This window comes from Sphaeramia orbicularis, chromosome 24 (genome assembly GCF_902148855.1).
Source record: "Sphaeramia orbicularis chromosome 24, fSphaOr1.1, whole genome shotgun sequence".
Taxonomy (NCBI): domain Eukaryota; kingdom Metazoa; phylum Chordata; class Actinopteri; order Kurtiformes; family Apogonidae; genus Sphaeramia; species Sphaeramia orbicularis.
This window is the reverse complement of record NC_043979.1, coordinates 30,124,867-30,137,187: the sequence shown is the minus strand read 5'-3', so window position 1 is coordinate 30,137,187 and position 12,321 is coordinate 30,124,867. Positions and strand designations below refer to the sequence as shown.

The 12,321-nt window shown below is 34.0% G+C and overlaps 1 protein-coding gene and 1 long non-coding RNA gene across 3 annotated transcripts in view; one reads left to right on the top strand and one right to left on the bottom strand.

Moving 5' to 3' along the window:
• The window catches only part of LOC115414738 (regulator of G-protein signaling 6-like), a 232,363-nt gene that overhangs the window by 37,043 nt on the left and 182,999 nt on the right, over positions 1 to 12,321 (bottom strand). For both annotated transcript variants that reach the window (XM_030128019.1, XM_030128020.1), the window contains exons 6-12: positions 11,928 to 11,979; positions 8,624 to 8,688; positions 8,386 to 8,462; positions 5,060 to 5,141; positions 4,884 to 4,958; positions 2,065 to 2,166; positions 1,528 to 1,589 (exon numbers count right to left, since the gene is read on the bottom strand). In XM_030128019.1, coding sequence (XP_029983879.1) covers positions 1,528 to 1,589; positions 2,065 to 2,166; positions 4,884 to 4,958; positions 5,060 to 5,141; positions 8,386 to 8,462; positions 8,624 to 8,688; positions 11,928 to 11,979 — 515 coding nt within the window. The remainder of the gene's footprint in view (positions 1 to 1,527; positions 1,590 to 2,064; positions 2,167 to 4,883; positions 4,959 to 5,059; positions 5,142 to 8,385; positions 8,463 to 8,623; positions 8,689 to 11,927; positions 11,980 to 12,321) is intronic.
• The window catches only part of LOC115414740 (uncharacterized), a 59,383-nt gene that overhangs the window by 8,525 nt on the left and 38,537 nt on the right, over positions 1 to 12,321 (top strand). The gene's annotated exons all lie outside the window — the stretch shown is intronic.

Here is a 12,321-nt window from a genome sequence, read left to right as displayed (position 1 = left end):
ATTTGGACCCTAATAGTTCAAAAAGTTTGAATTTGAACCCTCCAGGTGTTGAAAAGCTATCATTATATTCATTTTGGCAAAAATCGAGTAAATTTCTACAACCTGTTTTATACTTAGTGCCAATGAAAACGCAACACTTGAATGTGTTTTATTGTTCCTGAGCTGCATCAATATGTTTAAGTTTCACCTGTATAAGATAATCCCAGACAATTTCTTAACAACCTGAGACGGGTTGAGCTATTGTCACACTTGAATGAACTTGTCTGCATTCATAAGACTTGTTTTTCTCATTGTTCAGCAATGAACTGCTCAACTTAAGGAATTGTGGTCAGTTAAGGAGTGGTCATGTTCTGTATGTAAAGGCAAGCTGAAAAGCACGAATATCATTTGCAATAACTCAGCGATGCCTAGACTGACACATGACCAAAGATGCCATGCTATGGGGTTCTCCTGCAGGCCGGAATCTCTGCTCGACAGGTGGCGCGCCGTTTTGGATGCAATGTGTCCACCATAGTCAGGATGCAACAGAGGCATGAAGAAACTGGCTCAACTGCAGACAGACCTCACCCTGGACGAGCACGTGTGACCACGCCACAGCAGGATCGCTACATTGAGCTGCAGCACCTCCGGGACCGCTTTGTGACTTTTGGTTTTGGGGGTCCTTGAGTTTCTTTCTTTATCCTTATTTTTTGTCAACAAATTCAGATGCGATTTTTTATTTTTACTGTATAGAAATGGCCTATGATTAATTCCAAAGAGCTTATGGAATAAAAATCCTCATCGTTTTAAAAAAATATAAGAATCTTCAAGTGTTGCGTTTTCATTGGCACTGAGTATAATTCCTGCTTAATTTGTTATGTCTATAACTAATTACATCACAATGTTTGTACATATAAGGTCAAGGCTTCTGACGAACATTTCTCCGAGTACGACATAATTGTTTATCAGCAGCAGCGGTTGTATTAAAAACTGAAAATATATCCAAACTTTGAGCCGATTACCTAAAATGTTCAGTTGTTGGTTGTATTAACGAACTCAAGTGGCTGAACGGGGCAGAGAAGTACAATCAACAACCTGGAAGGGGGTGGGGTCATTTGCATTTAAAGGGCCAGCGCTCAAAACGACCTTGCTGGTGTCATTACTCAGAAATAGGCTTGAAGATGGACCTGTGGAGTTGAATTAATGAAGAATTCAGACCCAAGTATAGCATTTACAGTTTATGTAGACCACAGGGAAATGTTTTAAAATGCATAATTCCATTTAAAAAAGCTAAATATCACTCCTTTAAAAGATTGTATTTTTCAGGACCTAAAATGCTCTTTACATGTGGACAAGAGGCCCAAATGCTGAAAAATTAATTTTACAAGATATCCATATTGTGTGGACAGGGCAGTGATACCGCACACATTTTTATTCTGAATAAATATGACACCTTGATGACATTTTCGCTCCCTATTTTTTTAGGATCAGGATTGACATCAGGATGTGAAATATTGTAAATAGCAACAAAAATGCAGTTTCTTGTACCTTTCAGCAACTTTGGACATCTTCATACAGTGACGATCTAGTTGAGCGTGCAGGAATAAGATCTGAAACAGGAAAAAACAAAAGTTATTTTCTCTCAAAAATAACAAAAACAGCAGTACAGCAAATACTATGAATATCTTAAATACCACTTTATTATTGTTCATTTACATGGCCCGTGGCTGAGATGATTGGCGGTTTCCGTCTCTGTCAGGGGTATTTTTAGCACTGCTCCTCATAATTAAGACCTGTTTTTCCTTCCTGATACTGTTAGAGGATTGTTAACCTTTTAAGATTTTTTTTAATCAGCCTGTTCATTATCTACCTTTGTCCCGAATTTGTCTGGATTTTGCAAGATTTCCTGCACAATGAGTCCTTGTGGTACATAATGAAAAACAAACAGTACAGGCTACTGATCCTCTGTAATAACTGAAAATGTTTTTTTTTTTTTTTTTTTTTTTAAGTACTACAGCAGATCTGTCGAGCGATTTGTAAATTATTAAAAGGTCAGTTCATCCTGTGGAGAATCTGCAGAATTACCTCTTTCTCCACATCCTCCTTGGTGCCTTTCCTGCTGTGGTGTGAGGGAGTATGGATGGGACTCTGAGACTGGGTTCCCTCCTCTGCCAAACCGTACACTGACTGAACCCATCGATCGAACATGAAAACGCCGAGGAAGAGGGAGGGAAACACAAGATAAAACGTGCGCTGAATATTATTTAGATGAAGTGTGCAAAGTAAAACAGTGGTAAAATCAAGCATTTTGGTATAAAAAAAAAACAAAACTGGCACAAACTGATGATTACAGAAAATCTAATTTAGCATGGATATATTTGAAATTGGTTACTAATGTTCTAATTTCTCAACATCGGGGGGGGGGGGGGGGGGGGGGTCACGTACCAGAACACACTTCAGACTGCCAAAACCACCAACAAATTAACACTATGTATCCACAGACTGTATCACTCACTAAATAAAGTGTAACGCTCATTATTTACACACATTTGTATTAAGATAAGATAAGATAAGATAAGATAAGATAAGATAAGATAAGATAAGATAAGATAAGATAAAGTAAGATAAGATTAAGTAAGATAAGATAAGATAAGATAAAGTAAAAGAAGATAAGATAAGATAAGATAAGATAAAGTAAAATAAGATAAGATAAAATAAGGTAAGATAAGATAAGATAAGATAAGATAAAGTAAGATAAGATAAAATAAAATAAAGTAAGATAAGATAAAATAAGGTAAGATAGGGTAAGATAAGATAAGATGTGATAAAGTAAGATAAGACAGAGTAAGATAAGATAAAATAAGGTAAGATAAGATATGATAAGATAAGATAGAGTAAGATAAGATAAGATAAAATAAAGTAAGATAAGATAAAATAAGATAAGATAAAATAAAGATAAGATAAAATAAGGTAAGATAAGATAAGATGTGATAAAGTAAGATAAGATAGAGTAAGATAAGATAAAATAAAGTAAGATAAGATGAGATAAGATAAGATAAAGTACTATAAGATGAGATAAAGTACGATAAGATATGCCTTTATTATTCCCACAAGGGGAAATTCCAGGTTTACAGCAGCAAAGTACAAATGCATACAACAACAAAAGAAGTGTAAAATCAAAAATAAAGACAACTCAAAAAAGCTATCTATAAAATTTACAGCTGTGCACATGCTGATCATGCCACAGGTTGGAGAGAAAACATGGTACTATGTTTTCGTGTACAAACTATAACTCATACCCACTTATTTTGACAGACAAAATAACAACATGCTTGATTATTTCATGTGCTGCATCTGCTGATAGTTTACATTATAGCTCAGTTAGATTAGCTCTGTTTTTACACAGAAAACAACCACAGTAAAAACACAAACTACATCTGTTTTCCATATGGTTTGTCTTGTCAGTAGCTGCACTAAAGATCTATTTAGTCTGTTTAGTCTGAACTGTGGATCAGCAAACAGTGAATCAAGCAAACATAACTTTATACCTTCATAAGCCTCAGAATCAAACTCACTTGTGTAAAATAAACGCTACCATTTCATCATCAAACTCCATGGTTTTCAATTAGAGCTGTGTCCAGTGGTGAAAACAACACTGATTCCAGTTTTTATCACTTTGATAGTCAGCTGATAGTTAACATTATAGCTCTGTTAGCTTAGCTCTGTTTTAAGACAGAAAACACAGCAAAACCATAATCATCTGTTTTCTATAGGTTTGTGTTGTCAGTAGCTGCACTACAGATCTGTGTTGAATCATCCAAACAATGCCAGAACTGTCACAACTTAGTCTGAACTATGGATCAACAAATCGCAACTTAAGAAAGATGATAACATCACATAATAACTTTTAATTTTCTTTGATTCTAAAAGTTGTTTTTTAGTGATTCTCCTCACATCTGGTCACTTTCTGATCCTTTGATAGCTTTCCTCACCATGACAAACCAACAGAATGACTCTCTACTCCTTCCAGCGGTTACATAAATCCACTGGACTGTCAGTGTCAGTATGTTCAGTTCACATCTCTACAATCCAATACAATGCAGTCTTTGGCACAACTTAAAGCTCTTTATTCTAAGGACTCTACTGATAATTTTAGGCTATTCTGATGTGAAAGTAGAAAAAGTTGGAAACAATTGGAACGTTCCATAAGTTATGGGACCTCTTAATTTTGTATTTTGATAGGCTTGACACCCTCCCGTGACATTATATACCCTGTAAGCTAGAAATAACATGTGAAAGTGTCCCTTATTTATTCATTTATTTATGTTTTTTTGTTTGTTTTGTTTCATGTTTACTGGTAGTTTGCATGTATGTATGTATGTGGATTCAGTTGGTTAAACTAAGAAAAACAATTCAAGACACTGTATCTAAAATGCATTATATATTGTTTTTCATTTCTTGAATAATAAATAAATAAATAAATAAATAAATACATACATACATACATACATACATACATACATAAATAAATAGAATCACCTGTCAAATCAGCTCAGTTTGCCCAAATGTTAATGTTATATGAGAATAATAGTTTTCTGCTTTAAATAAACAGTGATTCTATTAATTAAAAAAAAAAAAAGAAAGTACAAATAGTACATTTGGCCCCTTTAAAATGTGATCTATCTATCTATCTATCTATCTATCTATCTATCTATCTATCTATCTATCTATCTATCTATCTATCTATCTATCTATCTATCTATCTATCTATCTATCTATCTATCTATCTATCTATCTATCTATCTATCTATCATCCATCCATCCATCCAATATAATTACGCATTCCATTATAGAGTTCGATAGAAAAAATCCATCTATATATTTCATGAACTTGTTACTAATACCTTCTTAACTCGATGTGGGTTCTTAAGGCGTCTACACTTCCTGATGTCCATCTCTGTGGTGTTAACACATCCAGGCTGGAGGAAACACGACCATAAAAACATAAAGTTAGTCTGAGATTTCAAGTTTTATTTTTAAGTTGTGGAGCTGAGGATACAGTGGATAGAACTAATCTTACCACAGGTCTGTGAACGTCCCAGAAGGCTCTCTCCTGACTATCAAGGATCTTCCTCTCAGTTTTATCCTTTTTTCTGTCGATTCTGCAGATTACATCAGTCAGTGTAAGAAATCACAGCCCACAGCTTTACTGGATGTAGCAGGTGAATACGGATTGAAGGATAAAAAGGAAAGTGTGTGTCTGGAGTATTAGAATTTCATGAGTTTTTTTAGTGTGCGTTATGCAGTTTGGCATGTTTCCTGCACATTTCCTGGATTATGTGTTCAACAAATCTGAAGTTACTTATTTAACACTGAAACTGTCGCTCGCAGTTGTAATACAGAGCATAGAAACTGATGCGATAAATGAAGTTTTCGCAGTTATTTTCTGAACCTCTGCTCTTTCATGAGTTTTTACATTCACTGTAGAATCGAAATATACAAATGTCATCCATAAAACCACTATAGACCACACATAAAGAAGCAATAAAATGCATATTGCAGTTAAATACATCTACAGATCTAGGTTGGTTTTCAGCCAAAAAAAAAAAACTATTTTATTTCCAGTTAATTTGATTTGTGTTTGGTTTGATTTGTAATTGTCCATATGTAGATCTATGATGTGTTGTCTTTTTATTCACCATTCCCCTAGCTTCTCTATTACTGTCTTGGATTACTGACTGGATTTATCTATAACAGGGCCTGTGACTAAGCTGCTGAAACATTTGATGGAAAATTAAATGAACAAAGCTCTTGAAAGAAGCAGAATAAATCTTTACAGAATATGTCAGTGATGTTCATCCTTTATTTCCAGAGCCTGATTGTATGAGGATATGAGGTCTCTGAGTCCTCAGTTGTGGATCTGAAACATCTTATTACATCCCTCTGGAAATTTTCTAGTCCTAATCGATACCTCAATAAGATTAGTCATAGGTCTAAACCACATGGAGCTGGATTTTTCATGAGATTATCCAAATTATACGTGTCATTTATCAACAGCCAAACAGCTTCATTGTTTCTTCATAATATCTGCAGTGTTTGCTTCACTGACCTCATAGAAATTGTAAAAACTGAGACTGGGATTCATTAACCCTTTCATGCATAGTGGTCACTACAGTGGACAGTTCTTCTCCAGCTGTTCTCTTATATATTCATGAATTTTATTGTTTTAGTTCCATATCAGCCAACACAGTGGACGCCTATGTATCATCCCATACACTGCAATTCATACCATTACTGTAACTTTACTGTTCTGGATAAACCTGATCTGCAGGACAACATGTTTGAGTGTAAATCAATTGCTTGTTATTGTTATTAGACTGTAATTAATCGTTTTTCTTAAAAAGTTTTAATTTTTTGCATATTATCTCCATAAAGTGAGTAATAACTAATATTAGAGTATGTTAAAATGTGACAAAACATCAGATTAGATGCATTAAAAAAATGTATTTCATCGTTTTCACACAATATATCAGTAAATGCGTTTCTTTGTTTCAAAAATTAAATACATGGTGTCCAGCTAAGTGGACATTTTTGCAACTCCACAAAAAATAGGTTCATAAAAAAAATTCAATTGCGGTGTTTTTTTGTTTTTTTTTCATGCCTAAAGAGGAGTAAAAACACTTAGGAAAAAAAATCTTGATTAAGGTTCTCATAATTCATGCATGAAAGGGTTAAACAACCATTACATGAAATAATAGGTTGTTTTAACAAATATGTGGTTCAATGAAGCATATTTACATCATTTAGTGATTAAATATTAACCAGTTCCTGTAGAAACAAATCTATCAATATAAAGGATTTTTTTTTCTGTAAAGTTAATGACATTTTGATAATGAATCAAATCAAATTTTATTTATATAGCGCCAAATCATAACAAAAGTTATCTCATGACGCTTTACATATAGACTTGGTCAAAACCAGACTCTACGCCAGTTTACAGAAACCCAACAGAACTTGCTTTTAATGGTTGTTGAGTCATAAAATCACTTTCTAATCTCTTCATCGTCCCTGTCCACACACATACACAGTGGGCTACAACTAATTGTTCGCAAACCCTTAGGTTGGTGGGTTGATCTCTGGTCAATGGTCATAAATTAATAACTAGATAGACATTTGTAACTTGTAAATATCTAAACGTATTGAAGTAAATCTAACTAAATGTTACCTTTAGAGATTTAGCAGAAATAGACCCATCCAAGAACTTGCTAAACCTAAATTATTTTTTGTGAAAACTGACAATTTTAGAGCACTAGATTAAATTGTTAAATCTACTCCATATTTAGATATACAATGAATAGATCAATGGGGAAGTTTAATGTGGTATGGCATCCTTTTATTTCTTATATAGAACAGCTGACAATGCACTTTGACTTTGGATAATATGTGTACAAAGTGATTGAGTAATTACATTGTAGAACCCTTTAATTTTTTTTTAATTTTTTTTTTTTTTGGACTTGTGGCATGTTATACCTTTGTTATATGTTTGTGTTTGTCTTATTTTTTTGTATGTTTGAAAGACTTAACAAAAATACATTGATTAAAAAAAAAAAATCTACTCTATAATATTATGTAATGAAATGTTTGCTACCATACCTTCTTTAAATACAGTGATTCTGTTTTTTATAAGAACTCTAGATGAAGCTTTAACCTTATATGTCAAGTCTTCTTCTAATAATTTATAGAATGTATTAAACACCATGTAATTATTAATTAAATCTACAGCGAGGACTTGAAGAGGTAAAACCAGATGACCCAGGTTAATGGCATTCATTCCATAGTAGAACTGACCCATTTATATTTTGATATAAATACAGTAGATATGGCTTTGTTTGGAAGGCATCCATATTGTTACCAATTATAAAGCAGATAAAATAAGGTCAAAAGTGTGCTAAGCAAATAAAAATGCTTATATATAACCATTAGCTGATTGAAAATTGTGGCTTTTGACGCTGAAATAAGCAACATAAATAGACATAGATACATTTCAGGATGACACTGAATATAAGTAGTGTCTTGTTTACTTTTCTCTCTCTTTTTTTTTTTAAAGCTTTTCTCCTCTTCTGTTTTTCTTCACTGTACAATTTCTCATATAAGATAAAAGTGCTATGGTTCCATCATTTATATTGTCCTGTGTTTCTAAACAGAAAACAGTGGACCTCTGTGGTGTTCACACTGTAAAGGTGATATGTTTTATGAAACTACTACATGAGGGTTAATGGAATCTGTCTGAAAATGTTCTGTGATGTCTGTTTCAGATTACACTGTATTGTTTATCTTATATCTAAGGTGTAAATGACTGTGTGCACTGTAGTTTCATGTGTTTCTATGGTAACAGAGCACACGTACTTGACCTGGGCTTCAGCCTGCATGTAGATAAACTCCCACTTCCTGGCAAAGGCTCTCTGCAGCCTGGCTAGGTTCTCCTGTTATGATGCAGCCAAAAAAAAAAAAAAAAAAATCAAAAACTTTTAACATTTGCAAAGTTTGAGTCTCACAACAATGCACCTATCCTTTAAGAGGCTGAGCTTTCCTTTTTCAAGCTTGACATATGGATTGATAATAAGAGAAAGATCTGTGCACATACCGCCTCATAATCTGCCAACTCCAGCCTGGTTTTATTCTGCATGGTCCGCTTGCACAGGTAGATGGCTGAAAAAGACACAGAGGGGATCGAAGACCCAGTTTACACATCCACTCATCCATACATCTGCCTGCACCAGCCTCCCCTCTCCCCATGACGGTATAATCGGTTTGAGAAAGCCACCTGTCCACCTTTTTTGTCACTTTAGGATTATGAGGTGGAGTGTGAAGAGGCACTGAGGCCTGAACTTCAGACATGGCTGCATCTGTGACAGGATGAGGTGCAGGAAGTGGAACAGTGACTGAATAATCCTGTTGACTCCTCCACTCAATGGAAAAGGGTACAAGTTGTGCTTCACAGCTCAGTGGAAACCATTTGTATTTATACTCACATATAATCTGATATATATAGAGTCCACACTAACAGGGAGGGTTTCATTAAAAACCAGAGCCAGTGGTGGAAATAGAATAGATTTTTTATTATCTTTAAAATGTATCTCTATTATCACTGTCACAGGAACAATGAAAATTCATTTTGCAGCAAGAAAACAATTAGTGCAAAAAAAAAAAACGACTGTATAAAAATATCACAAAGTACTGTAATGTAAACAATGAACTGAAGCTACAAGATAAAAATTATACATATACTACTAAAGTACTACAAAACTACTAATATATACAAAAAGTTGATGAGAAATATGCATAACAAATAATATGTACATGCAACATAGGATTGCCTTAATTGAGTATTTCTCTTTTGCACTATTCTAAATCCACAATAAGACAGATTCAAAGATATTTTATTGTCAATTCACTAGACGAACAGGACATACAGAGAATACAGATGATGTTTCTCTCTGTTGTGCACGTCTTAACCTTTAAACCTTTCACTGAAGTCTTCTAAGGATCTATAGTTTGACATTCTCTTTGTCTTGGTATTTTAATTTATTTGATATTTTATCTTTATCTGAGTCCAGATCAGTGAGCCTCTGTCAGTACTTGCCCATGTGTATTTGTTACTCTCCTCTGTGTCTGTGTTTTGTTTTGTCTTAATGTTATATAATGCAGATATCCTCTCCTGTTACTGCAGAAAAAAATCCACCTATGGGCATAAATAAAGTTACCTTGACCTCCCACCTTGCTGTTGAAAGGTAACGCAATAAAAAAAAAAAAGCACAAATAGAATAATGATAAAATGATATAAAAGATAAACTATAATAGAAAATAAAGCATAGAAATCAAAGCTATTTCCAACAATGTCAGTAGTGCAGCACAGTAACAGTGATGAAAGGTGAGGAGGTGCATAATGGAATAAAACAGCAGCAGATATGACAATAGTGCAACGTGTAATAAATGCCAGAAGACAATCACTTTATTACACATTGGACTGTTGTTATATCTGCTGCTGGTATACCTGACAAAATACTAGCGCAAAACAATATAAATAGAAACAAAAGAAGGAAGGATAAAAGGGTTTATTGTGGTAACTTAAAGAATACTATTATAACAAAGTGCAGTAAATGACAAAGGGTAGATTAGTACTCATTTCAAAGAAAACACAGCTTTAAAACACACATACAGTTGTATTGAGTATAGCTATTTATTCCTCAGTTTCTGTATTAAGAAAACTCAAGAGATATGTGGAAAAAAAAAAACAAAAAAAAAGGCAAATGCATATGCATCATCATCAAAACATCAAAACTCACACTAAGGTTTTTACTTGACCGTAGTGTTAGGTTGTGGGTAAATAGAACATCACATTATTCTCCTTTACTTATAGGTTTTTTATTTTTTCTATGTCACAATGTGTTTCTAATGCACTTCCTTATTCCTCAAACATAACCGCCCAACCATTAATTGGTCCTCTATGTTAGTTTATATTATTATTCAACAATTTATATCTGTTATACGTGGGTCCTAACTTCAATTTAGTACAATTTCAGAACCATGTAGCAATTTCAACCCTTTTAAAACACAACTGAGCAACCCGGAATGCATCAAACTGCAACACCTACTGATTTCTGTCATGAATTCTCTTAAAATGATAAAGATATGCTTGGTATTGAGAAGTCTGAACCATTTTAATGTTCCCATAAAGACTCAAACATCCACCGTCAACCAAAACAATTTACTGATCTAAACTGTTTAATACCTGTTGATCCACTAATTGTATCAATACATGTAAATAATCAGTGTAAAATTCAGTTACTCAACCTTTCATGGTCATCAGATGACCCATTTGGACGTTCAGAGGCTTTGTAGTTACCGTGGAAACACTGTCATCTTCTACAACATTGATTCAGCAGTAAAACCCATAGAGTTGGATCAATGACAGTGGATGGACACACTGGGTTTGTGTTCAGTTAATGATAGATTGGACTGAAAAAGTCATGTTTTCTTCAGTGTGCTCTGTTTTTGGTGTAATAACCTTCAACTTTAATTTGAGCTTTAATGAACATCTACATGATCAGTGAATTAAATATAAGAAAATACATGAGTTATACCTAAAAATGCAAAATACAGAGGATAATATTAGAATAAAGGGCGATAAATCATTTATGAAAGGTTAAATAGTAAGAAAAAAATTATTTGGTACCTGTAACAAAAGTATCACTGGGTCTTTATGCTTTATACCAAAGTTTATGCACAATAAAGCAGTTAAATGTACAGTATTTGTCATGTGTGGTGTCACATTTTAGCTTTGAAAAATCACTGAAAGTATCGGTATCGGGTATCGAATAGGGTGACATCAGCTAAATGGGGTCACTTTTTAGTTAATTGCTTAGGAAAATTTTAAAAAGCAATGTATTTCACTGAATTCTGTTTTTGTAGGAAATAAGGAAGGCATTAATTATTTTTAAGTAGAATTGATGAAATAAAATATAATTGCTCAGGTCCTACAGCTTTTGAAACATCAGCTTTCCCACATTTTTCAGATGAGCTGGGTTAAAAATCGAGAAAAAAAAAAATTCGGACCCGACACAAAAGTGGTACTGGGTCTTTATAGGTTAAAGTATGGAAAATATAAATAAACATTTGGGCTTATTTTCATCAGTACATACTCCATTGAAACATACTTAAATGTAAAATTCATGTAGAATTACTATTAAGTGTGACTAATTTTTCTTTCTAAAGTCTGCTTTGTGCATTCGAGTGAATGAAGACTCAGTCCATTCAGATATTCCAGTTGAAAATATGAGATGCAAACTAAACTGTTGTATTGCTATTGTAGTGTGTAAATGTGAGCTTCAATTATGTGACGAAGAACCAGAGCTTCAGAATACAAAGGATTTTGTCTAAGACTTTACCGTAGTCTGTGTTCTCAGGCTCCCAGCAGTTGGACGGCCAGAAATACGGCGCCTGAGGAGGGAAAAAGGTCAAAGGATGAGAGTGGTTGACATTTTCCATATAGAAACATTATCATATGCCGTACTGCAGCTGTAGACTGCACAATCTAACAGTGAACACTCTGCAGGTAAATATGTTCTTACAGAGCTTCTCTCAAAAACCAAAGAGGTGACGACAATGTGGACGCGGTTGTTTTGCCGATAAGACCCAACAGACACTGCACATGATTGCTTTGCTAACGCTATGCAAGCAATCAAAATATTTTCATTATCAGGACCGAAAAGATTCAGAACAGCTGAGTCTGAGAACTGTTCCGTTGTAAGAGGCATCCTGGGGCGCTGCAGAGGCGTAGGA